General features: G+C 34.4%; 2 protein-coding genes and 1 pseudogene across 5 annotated transcripts; 1 reads left to right on the top strand and 2 right to left on the bottom strand.

Moving 5' to 3' along the window:
• The first annotated feature begins 1,205 nt into the window (after positions 1-1,205).
• Positions 1,206-10,306, top strand: LOC120180421 (serine/threonine-protein kinase STY8-like). 2 transcript variants are annotated; one of them, XM_039185746.1, is made up of 16 exons: positions 1,206-1,660; positions 1,796-1,910; positions 3,356-3,468; positions 3,624-3,743; positions 4,656-4,728; positions 5,635-5,745; positions 6,086-6,136; positions 6,427-6,566; positions 6,659-6,766; positions 7,511-7,584; positions 7,934-8,025; positions 8,881-8,976; positions 9,298-9,378; positions 9,473-9,523; positions 9,895-10,035; positions 10,105-10,306. In XM_039185746.1, the coding sequence occupies exons 1-16, from the start codon at positions 1,479-1,481 to the stop codon at positions 10,162-10,164; spliced, it is 1,608 nt and encodes a 535-aa protein (XP_039041677.1). In that variant the 5' UTR covers positions 1,206-1,478; the 3' UTR covers positions 10,165-10,306. The 2 variants fall into 2 exon arrangements, with proteins under 2 accessions (XP_039041677.1, XP_039041676.1); XM_039185745.1 differs by having other exon boundaries at positions 7,850-8,025.
• A 2,041-nt stretch (positions 10,307-12,347) lies between these two features.
• LOC120180462 (RNA-binding protein 2-like) lies at positions 12,348-15,194 on the bottom strand. 3 transcript variants are annotated; one of them, XR_005521687.1, is made up of 7 exons: positions 14,894-15,194; positions 14,081-14,214; positions 13,704-13,989; positions 13,514-13,575; positions 13,304-13,385; positions 13,064-13,213; positions 12,348-12,749 (listed from the first exon to the last, which is right to left on the bottom strand). XR_005521687.1 is itself a non-coding variant. In XM_039185778.1 (6 exons), the coding sequence occupies exons 1-6, from the start codon at positions 14,985-14,987 to the stop codon at positions 12,649-12,651; spliced, it is 756 nt and encodes a 251-aa protein (XP_039041709.1). In that variant the 5' UTR covers positions 14,988-15,192; the 3' UTR covers positions 12,348-12,648. The 3 variants fall into 3 exon arrangements, 2 of the variants coding, with proteins under 2 accessions (XP_039041709.1, XP_039041708.1); XM_039185778.1 differs by lacking the exon at positions 13,064-13,213 and having other exon boundaries at positions 14,081-14,217; positions 14,900-15,192; XM_039185777.1 differs by lacking the exon at positions 13,064-13,213 and having other exon boundaries at positions 14,081-14,213; positions 14,896-15,185.
• Positions 15,195-15,966: 772 nt separating this feature from the next.
• LOC120180461 lies at positions 15,967-18,650 on the bottom strand (annotated as a pseudogene).
• Positions 18,651-21,548: the final 2,898 nt, after the last annotated feature.

Raw genomic sequence — 21,548 nt, 5'->3', positions numbered from 1 at the left:
CACAACTGTCTTCATTAACCCCAATAATGAAAATTCCTACCGCACCACAACTTATCCACATGGAATTGGTGGCTTATTATTGTATCTGGTGAAATTAAACACACCAGTTGGGTATCGGTCTTCCAATTTATTCTCCAGCCTAGAAAATGTACGGGCACTAATGCTCTTCCATGGGAAAGCAATGAATTTTTCATTTAGTTTCATTGCTGAAAACGAATAAATTAAAGAAGGGAAAAGGATTTAATGTTGCTTTCAATATATTCCGTTTATAATTTGTGGAAATTCCATCCAATATCTAGAATCTTAATCTTACTTTTTATTATGTTATATATAAATATATATGCTAAATGCATGCTATTAGCTGCCGAAGTGTGATAAGAATATTATTTAAAGCATAACTCATAGTTGCTGAAAAAGATTAGGAACACAAAATAATGATAAAATTATTATTTATTATTCTTTCGGAAAATTAGATTCACTAGAATCACTGTCTTAATGATAAACAGATAACTCTTTAAGTTTAAGAAATTATGTAATAATAAATTTATATATATATATATATATTCAAAATGTATATAATTACATCATATGATAGACATTAATAAATTATTCTTAAAATAATTATGAGACTTATAGTTTATCGAATTTCAATAAAAACATGTAGCGTCATGTGCTTATTAAAAAATAAATTTAAAATAAATTACGAAGCAAATGATAATTCAAATATTAAAATGAAAGACGTAATTTAAAGATTAAATTATAAATTAAGATTCAAATTTTGGGAAGAACTGTCCCACTCCCACCGGGACCCATTCTCATCCTAGGCGTTACTGCAAATAGATCCCACCCATTTCTAAAATGCCAGGTGTCTAATTTCAATTTATAGCGCGTGATGGAAACATAGAATAAAGAATCCTACCAGAATGTGTAGTTGCTTGTCAATGCTATGATTTCTATCGTTCACGTCACCCTAGATAGCATCTACCCATCAGCTAAACCCAAAACGCGCGCAGCGTGAGTTCATGCCATAATAATATCACCGCATTTTCTCTTTCATATATTTTCATTGTCAAACAAAATAGGCGTTTCCGTCATTTCGTTGAATCTGTCGCCGTAAATTCTCTTTCTTATTTAAGGGTATTTACGTAACTTCAAAAAATATTTTAATCCAGGGAATTGGTTAATCCCTATCCACTTCGATACTCTTTTCCTTTCTCCCCTCCCTCTTTCCTCAACATTCGCTTCCCATGTTTTTTCCCTCTCCTAAACTTAACCAAATTTCCAAATTTGTCCTCCAATGCCTCTCAAAACCACCATATTCTCCCTCCATTTTTGTCCCCTCAGATTCCATTATTAGTCAAAGATCCTCTTCACTTTGATCAACCAAAATACACAACAATTTCCCCCTCATGCGATGCTAAAATAGAAAGAAGCAAGACGAAGAGAACAGGACGAAGAAGAAGTAGATTCCATTGTCGATGGATTTAACTGAGGGAGTCGGAGAGAGTTCATCGCCGCCGAGAAGCTTCGGTAGCTTTAACAACTACGATGTCAGAAACGACGTTTTCAATCGCTTGCTTGAGGCCGGCCATGAAGAAACTATTTCTAACCCCGACTTTCGCGACCGATTGGATTCTCACTTTAATCGCTTGCCCGTCAGGTAAAATTTTACTTCTTATAAGAATAGTTTATCCATTCAATATGTTTTGTACGTATTTTTATGAAGAGAGGAATTTTTAAGTAGGATAGATTGAAGCTGATGAAATTGTTTGTTCTTTTTCTTTTGGGGATTTAGTTATGGACTTGATGTTAATATGGAGAGAGTGGAAGATGTTTTGTTACATCAGAAGCTACTTGCAGCTGCGAAGGATCCGGAGAATAGGCCGGTTTATCACATCCGCTTCTTGGAGGTACTACTTCTTTCCTTTTTTAATATCAATCCAGGTTTTGTTCCTTTTTTTTTTTGCTATGTCAAGGCATGCTTATCAAAACAGGTCAAAATAGAACTATCGTCTTTTATTTCAAAACTAGTTCTTGTGTACAGCTGCTTGAGGTCAAGTTAATGTGAAGTGGCTGAAAATTGGATTTTTTTGGTGTTTCTGTTCTAATTCAAGCAAAGCGGTACAAACTAAGATTCATGTAGTGAGTTTTATTTTATTTTTTCATTCTAAAAAGTAGATGCGACAAGAAATATATATAATTTGCGCTAATTCGTTACAGGTCCATAATCATTAAAAAGTGTGGTAGAAACCAAAGTGTCGATCGTTGAATAATTGGGCATAGATGCTCGGTTTGTGGTACTGTTTTAGGAACATAGGAATGATGTGTAGAGGGACATCGGTGCTCAGAACGATGCCTTTTAGTGAATGAAAAAGAAAAAAAAGAAAACAGTGCCTTTCAGTATAATTTTTGGTTATTTAATTGACTCATATATATGAGGGAGCTTTAAACAGTCGGTAGCAAATTTATGAAGTCAAAAATCAGTTTTAGTTGAGCTAGTATTGTTAATTTGCATTAAGTGGAAAGCTAATGCATTTTAAAGAGAAGATTATTGGTGCATTTTTCCAATATCGTTTTGGTGAAACATGTTTATCCATTTACAAAGGAAAATTGGGTTGAAGAATTTTTGCTCAGAAAATAACATTTTTAATTGTAGCATGACCATATCATCAACTATATTGAAATAAAAAGTGGGTGGTGAGTTCTATCCTTGAAAAAAGAGGCACATTTCGAGAACCAAGTTTGGAACAACTATATTTTGAGGAAAAAATTATGAATATTAAAATTTTAAAAATCTGACAAAGGTACTTGACCATCCAAGCCAAGTATTTGCCAGGGGTCTTTTCTCATTGAGTCTGAACTTGGGAAAAAACCAATTCTTACTTGGAGAAGCGTATGGGAGCCCAAAACTAGACCTCTCTGATATTTGTGGAATTTTATTGAAACACTTTTGTGAAAGATTCAATTGACTTTATTATATCATTTGTAAACTGTAAGTATATATAGTGACACTAGTGCCGATGTAATTATAGCATATATCGTCCTTTTGCTGACTGATTTATTTCATGGAAAGTAAGTTGCTGACAATGCTAAAGAAAGAAGCTTGTCGTATACGTGGTTTTGTAGGTTTTGAAAAGTAAAAGTAGATGAATAAAGTAGAACACAGCGCTATAGTCAAATAACTGTTTCAAAATAATAATAACTGTAGAAGAATTGTATGTTATTGAACAGTTTATAGACCTGCTCCCATTACGGTATTATTTCTAGATTTTCTTGATATTTTCTTCATGTGATGCATGATTTTATTGCCTTCTTTTCCTGATTCTGCTTATTTTCTCCATCTTATGCCATGTAGAACCTTTCCACCAGAGGAGATGCAAATGATGATCAGCAATGTATAAATTCCTCGTCTGCCCAAAGGCCTTTAGATGATTCAGATGGTGAAAAGGTTGTACCGTTGCATAAAAGGTATTTATATATATATGTTCTCAATTCTCTTCCCCTTCCCCTTTTCTGTATTTGATCCTATCCATTTTTTCATTAATAACATTTTAATATCATTTTGAATTGTATCTTTTGGTAATAATTTTATTTATTAATGCTCAATCACCATCTGTAAATAGAAGCAGGGAACATCCAGTTGATTTTGAACCTTGCTCTAAGCTTGAGGACTTAAATTTGGATGTCAGAAAGAATTCCAAGTGTGCAGAGGATGGATATTCCCCTGAGAAATTTTCAAAAAGGTACTTTGTTGAAGAGTTGTTATACTGCTTTCCCTTTCTTTGAAATTTCCGCATTTTGTTTTCCTGTTTGTTAACTTGACCATGCATGAGTAGATTTTCCTACTTTTAGGAATGATGACCTCTGTATTTTATTTTTGTGGGTGGGTAGGGCGTGGAATGTTTGTGCTTGTGCTTTTGTGTTCATTTGGATGGTCCTCTTAGAGGACCACTTCAAACTGAAATGAAATGGCTAAATCGGAGCATTATCAACATTAGGTACTAAATAGGCTAATTCTTGGTGCTTGTATCATTCAGTTTTCTGCCTGCAACATTGTTGAAACTATTTGTTTTCTCTTCCTCTCACATGGAGTAATATGTTTATCTCAGATCTGTATGATTTTTGGTTTCCCTCATTGTTCATGTTTCTCTTGAGTGTATGTCGGTGATACCAATACCATAATAATACTTGTATTCTCATTCTTATTTCTTCTTTTTAAGGTTATTTATTTTATTCATTGTACAATGAGAGGGTAGATTGTTTTCATTGGTATGGCAAAACTGGCTGCAGGTCTTTACTGTACTGAAGCTTTTGTCTTAAGGGTATTATTGTAGTTGCTTTCTAACTATCTAGATGGTTATAATATCGCTTAAATATAAATAATTAGTCTGGAGAGATTCATTTGGGAACATTTTTATTTTTCTATGGATGATCATCGTCTCAATCTCTTTCTCTTCCCCTCTCTGCATTGACAATTGAATCATAAATTTTCTATAGCAATGTAGGTATATATGTACACAAGTTTAGCTTACGTTTATACCCATTCAGAATGCACACATATTAGAATTAGACTTAAATGCAGCTTTGTTATATCAGTCTTGGATTGCCATACTTTTGTGTGGGTAATTAGTTGGCTTTTGGTAAATGTAATGCAGGCAAGAGATTGTACATATTCCAATTCATGAAGTGATATTTTCTACCACTGACAGGCCAAAGTTGCTTAGTCAGGTATATTTGATAACAATGTATTCTCTTCTTTTTGAGCCAAGGATTTGTTTTCTCTAAGAGTAAATTTACATTTTATTCTCATGTTGATTTTTAAAGAAACACCTTCAGAATTCTCTTAGCACAGAACATCCTGTGGTTGCTATTGTCAGAGGGTTAGAGCATAAAATATTTTCAACTAATTCATAAAAATATCATCATATTCAAAAGGCATTTTCTTATTAATACTTAAGATGATAATCGCCTTTGGTAACATGAGGAAACTGTGTGCTACATGTTAAAAGGAAAAAGTTGCAAGGTGCACATTTAATGCATTCTTTGTCATCTTCACAGCCCTGGTTATAATTTCTACTGTTATACTTCTTGAATGACTGATGTTTCTATTGATATTCCATAATATGTGCATTAAACTGTACATCTGGTATAATCTCTATCTGCGCATTCAACTTTTCTTCGAACTGAGTTTCAGTTGATGCAAGACCACCCATGGAAAAAAATTATGAGCTTATCTTGAAATTGATTTGTTGCTTTCCTTGAGATTTAAAAATCATCTTATGATGCATGATCGTTAACTAGTTTCTTTTCTGTGGGTTCAATATATCAAAGGAAAATTTACAGTTTCTTTTCTGTGGCTTGCAATGATAATGTCCTGCTTAATCTTCTTTCTGTTGGCTGATAGGTGTAGTTTTACTTGTCATAACTTTATTATGTTGATCAAAATGTATGTTGTTTAAAATCTTTTTCAAAACAGTGGAGCAAGAATTTATCTTTGGTGAACAATGTTGAAACTTGTGCTACAATTACTTCTGGAATATATTTTTAAGAAGCTTACGGGGCTTTCCAGCATCATCATTAATCTCGTTAATCTAGTAGTATCTAAAATACTGACCATCTGTTGTTGCTTTCTAGCTTTCTGCATTGCTTTCAGATATAGGGCTTAATATCCGTGAAGCACATGTGTTCTCAACAACTGATGGCTACTCTTTGGATGTGTTTGTGGTGGATGGATGGCCTGTTAAGGTAAACATTACTTCATTAGATGTGTTTGTTGTTATTACATCCTTGTGTCCTCTTATTCTCACGGGCACTGTTTCTTTAAATGTTCTATTTCTTCCTGCCTTGAACTGTTCCTTGTGTATGTGTGTGTAATATGACTTGTACATTTGACCATAAATCCAAAACCCACAAGATTGATGTTTCTTTTATATTAAAATTTATCAAGCAGCTAAATTAATCAACATACAGTTTATCCCCAGAGAGTAGCCTTGTAATGTATTAAGGAGCATTGTGATTGTATTTCTTTTATGACAGGGATCTCTGCTGAGTTCGATTGTTGCTGACTTTGCAATGTTGTGGCCAGGATACAGATGGTTTATATAAAGCTATGGAAGAAGCGGTTTCCAGAAGCAAGGTAAACCTTGTCCCTATGAATTCTATTTATGGCATTTGATAAATAATTTGCATGTTAATTTCTATTCTCATAATTGATTGAGCAGATTATAACTCTGTCTTTAACCCCTAAAATACTTTGAATTTGTTGCATTTTTTTCTTCATCTGTAACTATTTTCCTCTTGTTGGATTCTGATGGATCTCTCATAACATATGCTGCCTGCTCATTTTATTTGCATGACCACTTATTCAAGTAAATTATAAATGAATGTCAAAAAGGTAATTCACCTAATGATTATTTGGAAATGTAGGGGTCGCTGTCTGGATCTTTGCATTCTCATTCAGCTATAGGTGATGCATTAACAGCACAAGAAAAATCTGGAAATTGGGAGATAGATAGAAGGCTTCTGAAGATAGGAGAAAGAATTACTTCTGGATCTTGTGGAGACCTGTAAGTTGTACCCTTATGAACTTACTTTGGGATCTTTTCTATTCTGTAATTTCCTTTGGTTGATCAAATTTCTTCTGATCCTTCATCTGAAGGTATCATGGTATCTACCTTGGGCAAGATGTTGCTGTCAAAATTCTTAGGTCTGAGCGTTTGAATGATGCCATGGAAGATGAGTTTATGCAAGAAGTGACAGTTCTAAGGTGAGAAGCTTTTACCTGTTACTTTAGAGTTTTGTAATGGCTCTCATTGTCTTTGCAACAATCATTAATTTTCTGCTGTTTACTCCCTTTGTATTTTGTTCAATAACCCCTCGTCTCCAACAGCCACTCAACTATTCAAAAGAAAAGGATAATGAAAGGAAAGAATAGTTGAATTTGTGAACACTTATGTTTTCATGTTATGGAGTCAGTGCAACTGTAGGTTCACTCAACCACAGAATTTGACTATTATGTATGACACGCCCTTTATCTTAATAAGCTATTGGCGTTGAAACAAGTTGTTGAAACTCTGTTATCAAGTCGTTGAAATAGCTTCGTCTTTTTCTAGAAGCTACCATGGACTAATGTATTTGTTCGATATGTTGTAAATTTGTTAGCTTCCTTTAAAGAAAAATGTAAATTTTTCTAGCATTCACTTAATGACAAATGTATAACAATATATTTTACCCTTTTGAGAATTACTTCAGTAAAATACAATCCTATATATTCATCTCTCTCTTGTGCACTAAAGAACAGAGGGCTTTCTCTTTACATCAATCCTATATTAGATTTTAATTTTATTGAGGATAAACTTGTGCATCAAGCTAATGAAATTAAATTTTTGTCTTACCAATAATCAACTGGCTAATTTCTGATGTAAGATATGGTTGGTGTTTCTGTATTTGTATTTCTGTAGGGACACAATTATATGGACATTGATCATTTTTTTTGGGTTCTTGAGTGTAGAGAGGTCCAGCATAAAAATGTTGTTCGTTTCATTGGTGCATGTACAAAATCTCCACATTTGTGCATAGTAACAGGTATGTTCCGTCTTAAATTTAAAAGTATCTTTGATTAAAGTAGTTTTTTTTCCATTCTGGGGTTGTCTAAAGATCTTTCAGAGCATGGCCTTAAATCGGGATTGCAACTAAATGAATTTATGTAGTTGATACCAACTGGGGGCTTCCAATCCCCTTCTCTGGAGCACCCTCCATTCACTTGCTGTTTCAACTTTTCTATCTGTTTAATTTCAAATATATATATTTTAAAAAATTCTCATTTCACAGTTCACATTATCATTTGCAGAATATATGTCTGGAGGAAGCCTGTATGACTATTTGCACAAGAATTATAATGTGTTGAAGCTCACTCAGCTGCTGAAGTTTGCAGTTGATGTCTGCAAAGGCATGGAATATTTGCATCAAAAGCACATAATTCATCGAGACCTGAAGACAGCAAATTTGCTGATGGATACAGACAATGTAAGATATTTTCCTTTAATATTGATGTAAGCGTGCTTAAGTGATTAGCTTATCTGATTTCTAACAATTAAATTGTTCTAGGTGTTGGGCAACATGACTGAAGATTAAGTTATAAACCAGAACCTTGAAATGCGTAAGAGGGGATTTTCCCCTGGATAAGTTGTTAAATAGGGTGGAACATGCATGAAGGATAGTAAACTAATTTAATCAGTTTGCTTACTATGGCTAGTGAATAGAATGCTGCCAAAATTCCATGCCTTTTTCTGGTTAAAGTGCAGATTAGGGTTGTGTCTTGAATTACTTTTAGCCCTTACTATTGATGGATTTGAAATCTTTTGCGTGGTAGTTTCCTCCATTAGGAATTAGTTCAAGTGCCTATTGATTTGTTAAAAATACTTCATTATTTTAATACTCTGTCCTTCTGAGGTTTGTTTCATTTTGGTTCTAGTTATCTACTGTCTTCTCGTCTCAAGCTAACCTCCAGCTTCTAGAGTTGTAAGTTTTTGCAAACAAGAGGAGTCGTTCGGTAGTCTACTAGACCTTATATGGAAGTTGTCATGAGTTAAGCAATAAATATTGGTAATGAAGTTTCTACAAGAGGGGTCACTAGGTAGACTATCAGACCTAATATGGAGGTTGTACTGAATCAAGCAAGCAATATATAGTTTCTTTTAATTATTTTATCACTGAATTAGCCGAAGTCCTTACAGTGCTTCTTGTTACTTGATCTATCTGTGATGCTATATATATTAAAGTACTCCTAGCAATGAAGTTTCTACAAGTTAATCGGGTAGACAGCTAAGATAGCTGGCTGTAATATGTATTGGCCGCTGACGAGTTGTGTTTTCTCTAAAGGTTGTTAAGGTTGCAGATTTTGGTGTTGCTCGGTTCCAGAACCAAGGAGGAGTAATGACAGCTGAGACAGGGACATATAGATGGATGGCACCTGAGGTGTGAATCTCTTATGTTTATTTCTTATTTTTCCTGTCCAATAGATTGAAGTACTGTGGTAGCCACCTTTAATTGTTTCAAACTTTGGTTTATATTTTGAGTCTGATGGGAACTTCCTTGGTCATTACTGGAAATTACCCATAACATCTGTTTGTTTATAAACTCTCTAATATTTGGATACATTGTTCCTTCCTCATGTTTTCTGCCTAAAATGTAGTAGGTGCAGGGTTAATGATTCGGTCATTACTTGCTGTGTACATTAACTGTAGCCGTGTTCAACTTCTTATTTTTCTTTTCATCGTTCTTTATTACTCCTACAAGGTTATAAACCACCAGCCATATGATCAGAAAGCAGATGTGTTCAGTTTTGCCATTGTACTCTGGGAGCTAGTGACTGCCAAGGTATTTCCCGAAATTGAAGAAAGTTGAAGAACAATTGTATGTTAAAGTGTTAAGAAGTTAACAGTTTCGAAAATTATTTGCCTTGTTGACGCAGGTTCCATATGATACCATGACTCCATTGCAAGCTGCCTTGGGAGTGAGACAGGTCTGGTTTATAAGACTGGGCACACTTAGAAACGGATCAATTATAATTTATAAGAGCCATGGGGTGTAATTTGAGAACATTAAATTTGTTAGTGTTCCAAAATATGGAAGTTCTTAACTTTAAAGCATATGACCTGGAAATGATAAAACATCAATTCCTCGTACATCATTTCAAGTGTCGGATAATTCTGCCAATAGATAGACAGATGCCTACATTGCATATAAAATGGAAATAGGCATGAACTTGGATTATTGTTCGTGCAAAAGCTTGTTATTTTCCTCGGGGAGTCTACAAAGCCACCGAGCAAAAGGGGGTGGTTAGCCTTGGCAAAAAATTTACTAATGTTTTTGTGTTGTTTCATTTGATTTCAGGGACTGCGTCCAGATCTTCCAGAGAATGCACATCCAAAACTCTTGGACTTGATGCAGAGATGTTGGGAAGCGGCTCCTGACGAGCGGCCTTCCTTCTCCGAGATAACAGCTCAGCTCGAGACACTTCTTGAAGAAGTTAAGGTAGGAAATTCTTTTATCCTTTTTAAGTTGAGCTGGAATTCTTTGGCTCTAATTAAGTTTGTCACACAGGAAAACATAGAAGTGAATGGGAACAAAAGAATTCTTTGTATCCAAGGAGAGCCTGCCTAATTCACTCATTTTGAAGATTTCTTTGTCAGATAGTTATTGAGGTTTTATAAAATTGAGGGAAAGGTGAATTTTAGTAAGACTATGCTATATATTTACTTACTACACGAAGTAGACAGAAAATGCTGATTCCTGATTTTGTCATCTTTTTCCTAATTGAACTTTCTTACTTGAAGACGGCTGTCTCCAAACTAAGACCTTGATTTTATATTGGTCCTTCAACTTTAAAATATTCTAATTTGATCCTCAAATTATCAGCTTATCTGAATAAGATCTTTCCTTTATTGAAACTGTAAGAAAATATCTCACTTTTTCTTAATCTTTTTTTAAAGTAATTTTAATTATAAAAAAATAAACAAAAAAATGAATATATGAAAATTTCCCAGATGTCGTGGCTCGTTAACTAGAAGCAAAGAAAATGTAGGTTAACTTCTGGTTTTAAAGGCAGTACGCTTGAGTTTAGACACTAAAAACAGCTTTGAGAAAGAGATGAGATTAAGCTGTTGATTTTCAAACATATGAACACTCTAGCCCCTTGAACGATGTCAAATGACTTTTTGATGACATCACCAACCACACGCTTGGTCTAATCTTATTCTGATATTAGAATGTCGTCAAAACATGAGTTGCGGATTTTATCTTTAGATTCATAACGGTGTGCAATCGTTTCACTTGTTTTTTTTTTTAAATAAGGTATTTGTATTGAAATGTTACAAAATACACTACCTCAAGGACCTCATTAAAAAACCTCCCTAAACCTATATGGAGAAAAAGAGTAATCCTTAAGGTAGATAAAATCAAAGAACATCTTTAATAAAGTTGATCATACAAAACAACCACCATCCCTAACTCCAGACATGGAGAAACAAAGATATAGACCATTCAATTTAACCAGACACTCCACAGCGAAGCATCGATCTAAACCAAGGACATCAATCTTCGAGCAAAAGACACCTTAGGCTCGAAACAGAATCATGGACAGCAGGATGCTGCATTTGCCACAACCACTAAACACGTGCTCCAACCTTGAACTTAGAACACATATAAAACACCTTTGCCCTTCACCTCTACTGTATATAAATTGCAACGCTTTGAGAACTAAAAGGATAAAAATGGCCTAGCAAAACTCTAGCAATCAGAAAATTCATATGCAAAAACTATTAAACTCCTCGCAGACAACTGGTACGAACAACAACATTACAATTTCCCAGAACCTTCAGAAGCTCAATCAATGACAACTCAAAATAGTGAACCGTAAATGCTAGACTTTGATTGCATCAATCGTTTCACTTGTACTACAAGTAAGCATGAGCTGTAAGTTCAATTTTCAATTTGGAAAATTATATATCAAATTAGGAAAACCTTAAAAGCACGCTCATATTTAAGAAGCACGAACAAGAAACCTCATTGATTAAATATTTAAACGTCCATTGTTAAATCATCCTATATTAATCAAAAAAATTAAGGAAAAACGAATTTCAATGTTATTTTAATAAAAAAACCACTAATAATGTCAGTTTACCGTGATCAATGACGACTATGTGATTGAAAAAAATAACCGGTTTATTAGAAATTTTCATAGATTTTCAAATTTTTTTTACTTGTTAATAAAAATTAAAATTACATTTATAACTATAAAAAGAAGAGATGAATTTCATTTAATTCAGGTGCGGGATTTTCATTGGCTATAAAATGCCACATCAGATCATAATAGAGTGCACACCATTAGATTAACGGTTTTAATAAAAGAACTAATTACTATAGATTATAGTTTGGGATCGAACTAGAATGTTTTAAATTTTGGAGACTAACATAGAATCAAAGTCATAGTTTGGGGACTATTTAATGCAATTAACCCCAATATGACCCCAATACGGACTATTTAATAAACGAAGAATTCAGAGCTGCCACTCATAACCACAGCAACCACACAACTGAAAGCAAGTGTTAAGATAGGTTATCTAAACGAAATACTATGAGAATTTAGAACCCAAGTGATTTACAAACTAAACTTAGCGAAGTATCTAACACTAATATCACAATGGACATCATTATTTTCACAGAAAACAATTAACATTCACAACTAAAAATACCCGTACGATTACATTAGCTAAAACACTAGTTTTTGACGTAGGCTAATTAACATCTGAAGCGAAAAATATTTATTCCTCTATTTGAACACTAAATTAAAATGCTACTACGATCTATACCACAAAAAAAACGAATCTTTTAGTTAATGTACAACACAGCTTCCTGGAATGTGCAAGCAATTCAAGAATTTCTGGATCCTACATCTCCTAAATTTCTGCGTATCTATAGCGCCAACAGTTAACTGGATTCAGCAATTTAGGTTGCGAGTAACAAAATATGCTATTCAACTAATGTGTACACTCCTCATAATCCAGCCACATATATAAAACATGTGAACCATAAAAACTGGCTTCAAGATGACTCGCATACAGCCTAGTTGTCTCCAGAGTGTGACATTCACCTTCCGCGAGCTCCAGGACCTGACCTTGGGCCTGGGTGCCGGGAAAACTGAAGTCTCAAGTAGTTAGAATCAGGATCGTGTTCATCAATTTTATAACCTGCACAATTCAACAAAACTTAAATTGGGAATTTGAGAATGCATTAACGCAAATGCACCTGTCAGCCAATGTGATGGACTCAACTTATGGCACGCTAAGTTCAAACTTCTATTTTCACAATTTCGTGTTCACTTTGTAGCAATCATTCTGGAGAAAAAAAGGTTGAGCATGTATATTTCTGCCTGCATAAAGCTCACATTCTTTTATAATCATTCATGCATGTCAAAAAAGAAACACACACACATATACACACAAACTGACAGAAACTAGAAACCAAGGCATATAAGAAAATTAGCGTAGTATGAAAAAGCTACCTTTCTCATTTTTCTTCTTTTTTTTTTTCTTTTTGAATTAGATGGGTGGGAAATTCAAACTCTACTCTTTGAGCAAGGGATATATACACTTACCGCTTGCGCCAAATGCTCCAGTGCACCATTACCATTTAAAGAGTTAATTAGTGTTTCCTATCGGTTTTTAAGAAAACAAACCATGTATCATTTTCCACCATTGAGCTAACTTATATGAATGTCAAAATTAAAAGAAGAAAAGATCACCTTGCAAGGCACTCATTGCAGTTGCTGCACAAGCAGGACTTGAAAAATCAACAAAACAAAGGATGAGAGGATCTCCACCACGCTGCATTGCAAATGTATCAGGTTTTAGCATTCAATGAAACAGTCAGGAGAATTTCACATGAAAGAAAACACAACGGAAGTCATGCTACAAGAGACAAATTAAATGTTAGACAATGGCTAGTCACTCACATGTCGAAATTCTTTGCTCACTAGTCGTACTTCTTTATATCCCACAAAAGGGCAAAAGATATCTAAAGCCTCGATCAAGGAATGTGAACTGATAGATAGACAGAAACAAGATAATAGAGCTAAAATATGGTACCATAAGAGTTAGGACATCAACATATCTTATCAAGTATTACATCATTAAATAGGATACGGGCTACTTCCCTCCTCGTGCTGTCAGAAGGAAGTCCCTCAACATATAGAGTATTCGTAGCATCTGGAGGTAGAGGTACAGTATCCCGACCTAACCTTGACATTGCATCCACTGGAAGATGATTACCATAACCTACATTTCGACCATTTGGTACCAGATCTGAAGCAGCAGATCCAGGACGACCCATCACAGGAGGATCAGCTATTGGATGAGCAGGCATTGAACCAAAAACAGGTTTTCCCAACCCACCAAATGTACTTGGTTCTCCAGAAGGAAAAGAAGATTGCTAAAAAGCAATTTAATAAATGCTTTAGAAAACAAAAATAGAGATGCATGGTGAGGAACAAATAAGCACAAGTAAAGGTTCAAGATGGTACCGCACTCTGCAGATAGCAATCATATGCCGATCCAATTGTTTTTGTATCCTTTACAGGGAGATGTCCACCCCGATCACCATCTCTAGCCAAATAATTATGCATCTCATGAGCTGGATGCAGCCCAGAAGGTGGGCCAGCTGTGAAGTTGAAAATAGAAAATATAGGTCAAACTCTTTTTTCTTAAAGCAGAAATAGTTTTCAAAGAGATGCAGAAGTGAAACAAGCATATTTCTAATTCATCACGAAGAAACCCAAAGACAAAAATAAACATTCCACACAGTGAATGACAAAATGTAAATCTGATAAAAAGTGGCAGCTACCTACAGTGGAAAAATAAATAAGCTCAAAGAAATTAGTCAAACAAAGGTCAATTTGAAACTTTCTTTTAATAAAAAAAGGTATCCGAACAACAAGAGTTATCAAGTTTGCGAAGGCAAAAAGAAACGTTAAAAAAAATCCTATAACTTAGGTTTTCAAGTTTCAAAATCGATTCCTTATCTGACAACCAATTGCTACCATAAAACTAAGGCTCTGCAATGAATATTGAACTAAATACTTCAAAATAAAGCATCTAAAATTTCTTTAGCATTCATTTTCATTGTAGAAAACAAAAATCAACTTGCAGGCGCGCTCAACAAATAACGAATCTAATTAAGCAAAATAAAACCTAACATTAAGACCAATACATAAGTTCCAAACACAGTTTGAAGAAAATTCTACCAATCTAATCGAAAGTTTTCGATATTTTCTAAACTAATCTGCCATGACTGCCAAGCACCTAAGCTAAAACAAAAATTGAAGCAAAAGCAAAGGTATTACCGTATTCAGTACGAGGTCGTTTAAGCGTCCCACTGGAAGACATCATCGGAGGAGTTGGCTGACGCCGATTCCAGTAACCGCCCGCCATCCCAGTTTTCTTGATTTTCCTATGCAAGGAAAAAGTAATTCGATTTTTTTGTATTTCCTTGTAGAAAAAAGAAAAATAAAAGGATTTTAATTGAGAGACAAGACAACGAAGAGTCTCTAGCCTGAGATTGACGAAACCCTAGCTTGCCTAAACATAAGTAATTCAAAATTAATTAATTCATGAAAAATACTAATAAACTTCGGATCAAAGATACTTCAGCCCGAAGCCAAACATAAGTAGGTGAGCCTAAACGGAAATAATTCTTATTTCATATTTATTTAGTCAAACAAGTTTAAAATAGCTTAGGAATCTCTATATATATTTTTTAAAAATTTAATATTTTATAGAACTATTATTTAAGATTATTAGAAAAATATAGAATAAAATTTTAAATACAATTGAAGAGACAAATGAGACATTATTTATTAATTTTAATGTGTCATATTATGTCTTTAATACGGATGATGGCGCAATATTCATTTTGTTATAAAATTCAAAATTTAATACTTATTTTATAATTTTTAAAAATTTAATATTTAAAAAATATTTAATATAATTTAATGATATTTTTAAACTTTACCCTCCAAAATTTTGGTTCTAATATAAATAATATTTGTTTAATTACTATTAATATATATCATGTATAAGTTGCAGATTCAATTTATGTTCTTTTTAATGTGAGTGAGGGAATAAACAAATTAGTCCATAGCAGTAGACTATAAATCATGAGCACTCTGCATGTTTTTCACCAGCTTCTCCATTATATTTTTTAATTTGATAATTTCAAGTTTTTGAGGTTTAATTATATTTTCATTGTACTATTAAAAAATATTACTTGTTGTGACATAAAAAATACCATCATCCGATATATATTATATACACATACATACATCCATGGACAAGTCGTAGTATCCCATTACATATGGATTACGTCTTCTGAGAAGATTAAGCTAAACCCAGCAAGACAGCGTAAGTAAAGAATGAGAATTGTAGATTTATTCCCCCTTCACTTCAGCACCGTATAGTGCCTTAATTTCTTCAACATCATCATAGCTGCCTAGAAATATCGGAGACCTCTCGTGTATCTTTGTCGGAATCAAGTCAAGTGCCTGCAAAAATAAATCAGATTAACATTAGCAAGATATTAGCTTGCAGGCTGCAGCAAAACCAGAAGCATTTCTTTACCATAGTTAATGTGATAGTTTTATCAGTGTCATTAGATCAGCTTGATAATAAAATGGTTTGATGTAAATACCCGTTGCTTGCCGGTGAATGCCTGACCTCCAGCTTGTTCCATCAAGAACGACATCGGAAAGACCTCGTAGAGAACACTATTTTACACAGATTGCTCAAAATCAGTAAGGAACTAAGCCTCATTTGTAAGTGAAAGTTTTGTCTTGGATCCAACATATTTAACAAGCTTGCATTACGCACCGTAGCTTCCCGTTGGGGCTCTTCTTATCTGCAGGGTACAAGAATATACCTCCGTAGAGGAGCGTGCGGTGGACATCCGCTACCATGCTGTTATCATGATGTGATGATCGTAAGATCAATGTTCAGATTGAAGGAAACAAATTCGTGTCATTGAAATTAAATGAATGATATCAAGATGGAAGAACATTAAGAAGTCAGTGATGCTAATCCATGCAGGTGAATACATGTCCAAAAAGAAGGCATTGTCCTTAAGGAACAAACAGAACAGATATTCCTGTGGATCCTCCACAAGCAACATTCATCGCATCACAAATAAAGCGATGATATCCTTCATTCTATGACAGAATTGGTATTCCGAGACAACAGTTGGGGATAAACCAGGCATGGTAACTCCATTGACAACATAATCAATTATACCTTCCGATGTATCGAAGAGACTTTGGAGAGGAACCATCTTTAGGAAACTTGCATTTTTCCACATACCTGAAGTTCAAAAAAGAAATGAGGAACAATGCATAGGAAAACAAGTTGACAAAACTACACTTGCAAACTGAACTAAAACATACTTGGCTGTTGGACCATCCCAGTTCTTAGCATTCCCTTCATTGACTGAATAAATCTTCCCTTTCTTTGGAATCTGTCAAATAAGAGCCATATAACTTTATATTCGGTATGATGACAATGATTGGTTCAGAATCCATTGTTTGCTAAAATCTGGCTCGGTTCGAATCATATTTTTAATCGCATGATTAATCCAATATTAAAAAATGTACCTTGATGTCGGGGTGAGTTAGTATGAACTCTCCAAGAGATGGATCCAGGGTGAATCCATTAACCCTTCTCCGGTGCTCAACACAAGCTGTAAAATCATAACATTTAAGTATGTACTGGAGGCCATAATACTGCAGGAAGCAGCCATAAAATTACAATATCCCTTGCATCAAAGAAAGAAAAACCGAGTATACAGATGGCGCTTTTACTTGCAAGAGAAAACATAAAAGGTAGATTGAACATAGAAAGACGTGCAGCTGCCAACATCCGAGTAAACGTTGTACCGTGCAAGCGCTTCCATACATGCAATATCCAGCTGCTAACATATGCTTCCCAGGTTGCAGCACATCATCTAGAGTTGGAACATGGTCATCTTTCACCATGTATATCCCAAAAATCTAGATGAAAGAGAACATATTCAGTTGACCACTGCAATATCAAGTTATCTTAGAACAATAATTACTTGACACAAAATCTGAAATGGCATTTTGGAGGTGAAGAGCCATACTGATCCAATGGAAACTCCACAATCAATGTTGGAGGAACCGTCCAGTGGATCAAAAACAACACAGTACCTGAGTTGTTTAAGACAGGTTCATATATATCAAATGTTCAAGACAAATCTAACATCAACACTATGCTCAATAGAAACAGAGAAGAGATCAGCTAAAAACACCTTCCACGCTTTGAGCGCTCCACAAAGGTTGCCTCTTCGTCTTCTTCAGAGACAAGGATGCACTGGTACAATATCAAAATATGTTAACTGTTAACAGAGAATATTATAACTTCTCCGATGTATACAACAAAAGTCATCCAGCTACTCACTGTTCTGCCACTGCTTACTAAAGCCTTGACAAAGACTTCATTTGAAAGCACATCCAGCTTCTTTTGCTCTTCACCCTTTATTCACAAATAGACAAACTTACTCAGTTTGAAATATTAACACCACATGTAGAATATAAGAAGAATCAGTGGTTTGGGAACTACTTGCCTGGACATTAGTCTCCCCAGAAAGTCCAATGAGTTTGGCAAGACCAGCCTGATTCAACAAAATATCAGTGAATGCATAGTTGAGATTGAAACTGGCGACCAAGTATCCCAAATGAGTTGTCTTAAAGAAAACCCAATAACAACAACTAAGATGAATGTATAAAAGAAAGACCTTGTTAACAGCAGTGCAAACGAACTTGCAACCAAGAACAATGTGATTAAGCAAGATGGAGAAATCTCCACGAGACTCTGGATACTTGGACTGCTCGTTCAACACGAAACGTGTTATGGTCATCAAGTCAGTCCTATAAGAATCCGCTTCATGATCCATCTCGCTCAACCCCTACAAAATCCCAAAAGAAAAGCAAAAGTGGTGGATTTGCTTCTTTTGATGTGGGAAGGGAAGGATAAAAATAACTTGGGGGGGCAGTGGGTGATTGCCGAGGGAGGGGTTATCTGCTAGAAATGGAAGCTTTTGGGGACACGTGGGGGGAAGAGAGCAAGGCAATGAAGGTGTGGTCTTCACTGAAGATAACGAGCTAACGGATTTCGTCATCTTTCTTGTCATTCAGGATTTCGACGGTTATGAATGATGTTGTTCTGTATTTTGTCTGTGTTTTCAGTGAAATGGACGAGGTGAGTGGACTTCCAGGAAATTTAATTATATCAGTAACCAATCCTTTGTTTTATTGTCAGCTTCAGACAGCGAAGTATCCAATTTGAGATTGCCATTTGGTGCTTCTGCTTTTCTGTATTTAGATTTTTTTTGGCACGACTGTTGGAGTAATTACTCTCTTTTTTTCATCATCTTATTTTTATAGAAAATATTTACTACACGTCCAATGACTGATAGTTTTTTTATGAATTAGACAAGTTTATTATTAGTAGTAGATTCTATTTATTTGTATTTTGCATCATTTTCTTAATAGCTATCGCTTGCTTATTAAGTATTTTATTCAAATCAATATCTATTTAAACAGGTTGATTTGCTGGAAAGAGCCTCGTCGGCCGGCCACTTGATTCATTAGTCGTGACAGTAACACTGTCTCTAACAATGAAGGTGTGGTCTTTTAACCCCAAATACTTCAACTGAGAATTCTTGAGTCTGAAGGGTAATCTGTAGCATCTGACGGTACTAATGCTTCTAGTCACGGTTCTGTACCAAATGATTATGATGCTTTATGGGATGTATATATATGGGGCGAGGTTATCTGTGATAGTATTGCGAAGGTTGCGCCTGATAAGGACACCAATTGTTTGAGCACAAGAGCAGATGTGCTTCTTCCAAGGCCTTTAGAATCTAATGTAGTTTTAGATGCACATCATGTAGATTGTGGGATCAAGTATACTGCCCCGGTTACAAGGCAAGGTAAAGTTTTCACATGGGGTGAAGAATTGAAGGATGACTTGATCATGGTTTTGGGAAGGAGGTCATTCAACCTCATCTTGTAGAATCACTGGTTGTTTCTAGTGTTGGTCATGTTTCATGCGGAGAATTTCATACTTGTGATTACAATGGCTGGGGAACATAGCCAAAATCGTCCTGGACATGGAGACAGTGGCGGATTCATGCTTGTATCAGGGTGGGCCGAAATGTTTACATTATTAACATATATGTTTTCACCCTAAAAATGTTTTTGGATCCACTACTGTATGGAAACAAGGAACTCCGGATTAAGCCCACGTGTTCCAGCATTGATTGATTACAAATTTCACAAAGTTGCTTGCGGACATAGCCTAACAGTTGGTTTGACAACATGAGGGAATATTTTTAAAGTAATCCTTAGCCGACGGAAAGATACAATGTTTAGTAGAAAATATTTCAGGGGAATGTGTTGAAGAAATTGCCTGTGGTGCATATCACGTCGCAGCTCTGATAGAGGCGCCAACGTTGTTGCTGAGTGAGTTGCCAATAATTGGGTCTCTTGGACACTCCATAATTTTATGTTTGCTTTTGAATATGTAATTTGTTTGGGTTGTCTAGGACTAGGACAGGTTTTTATTGAACCAAAAAAAAAAAAACAAGATTACTGCGCTAACCAAGTGGGTTCCATTTCTTCATGCTAAAGCTGCATGCATGGAAAGCACAACCTTCCCCACTCCAATCAGTGAACACACAGAAGACAGAGCACATTATTGTTGAAATTGTCATGAGGTTAAATTTACAGTAACATTATTTGTAGCCATAAATACATGGAGACTCAAGGCATAGCTTTCATCATGCTTGCAAACTTTTTCACTTCAAATTTTGGATATGAAAGTGGATCATGTTGCCATGTCTTTCACTTTTTAACTAAACATTTCTTTCCAGACGCGTGCATTATTAAGTAGATTAATCTCACAAAATAGTAATTTTCCCACGTTAACATTTCACTTTTTTTTTTATAAATGTAATAAAATGTAGAAAAACATTATAAAATTCCACTCGCCTACTACTAGTTAATCTATTGGGATAAATTTTTTAACACCATCTAAATTTAAATTATAACATTATAAATAAAATAATTTGAAAAATCTTTATAATATTAAATTAAATTAATCGATTAATTGATTATTTACTACATGTTATATATGAAAATTTTATTCCATTCATCTCTATATTTATACCGAAAGAAAATTAAATCCCATTAATAAGTATTATTTACACAGAAATTAAAATTAAAACATGTATTGTTATAATAATATTCTTTTTAATTTATGTAAATTTATTAAAACAAATATCCATAAGTCTATTTTTTACCACGAACCAAGCTACCTAAGGTGATAAAGAAATTGTTGTTATTCCTTGAAGTCTTGGGTCCAAACACGATAAATATCATGGGTGTGAGTGTTCAATGTTAAATAACTAAGAGTTAATTTTGAATAAATATTACCTTTTTAAATTACAAGTAATTAATTTTATTAAAAATAAAAAATATCCAAAATTACAATGATGATTTATAACTATAATAGTAAACTAAATAAATAATTAGGATACCCTCACAACTATAAACACAAAAAACTGGCTAATTAAGATCATATAAGGACTATACAGTGAAAAGGTAAAAAACTCATCTAAAAAACTCAAACAATAAGTAGATATAAACAGATCTTACTGATATGACAAACGAATCACAACAAAAGGTCTAATTATTGGAAGACCTCCAATATACGCAAATAAGAGTCAAACATCTTGAGAAAACTATATATGAATACATGTTGCGTGTCCAAATTCAATTCTAGAGTCTAAAATAGGGAATATCATCGAGATAACAAATGAACCTCATATTGATTAGTCGCGACGATATCAAATTTAATTCAGAGAAAAATAAATGACAGAAACAACTAAAAGACCAAAGAAAATCTAAAAAATGTATCATGTAAAAA

The sequence above is a fragment of the Hibiscus syriacus genome, unplaced genomic scaffold (genome assembly GCF_006381635.1).
Source record: "Hibiscus syriacus cultivar Baekdansim isolate YM2019G1 unplaced genomic scaffold, ASM638163v2 tig00112496_pilon, whole genome shotgun sequence".
Lineage (NCBI taxonomy): Eukaryota > Viridiplantae > Streptophyta > Magnoliopsida > Malvales > Malvaceae > Hibiscus > Hibiscus syriacus.
This window is presented reverse-complemented; position numbering and strand designations above follow the sequence as displayed.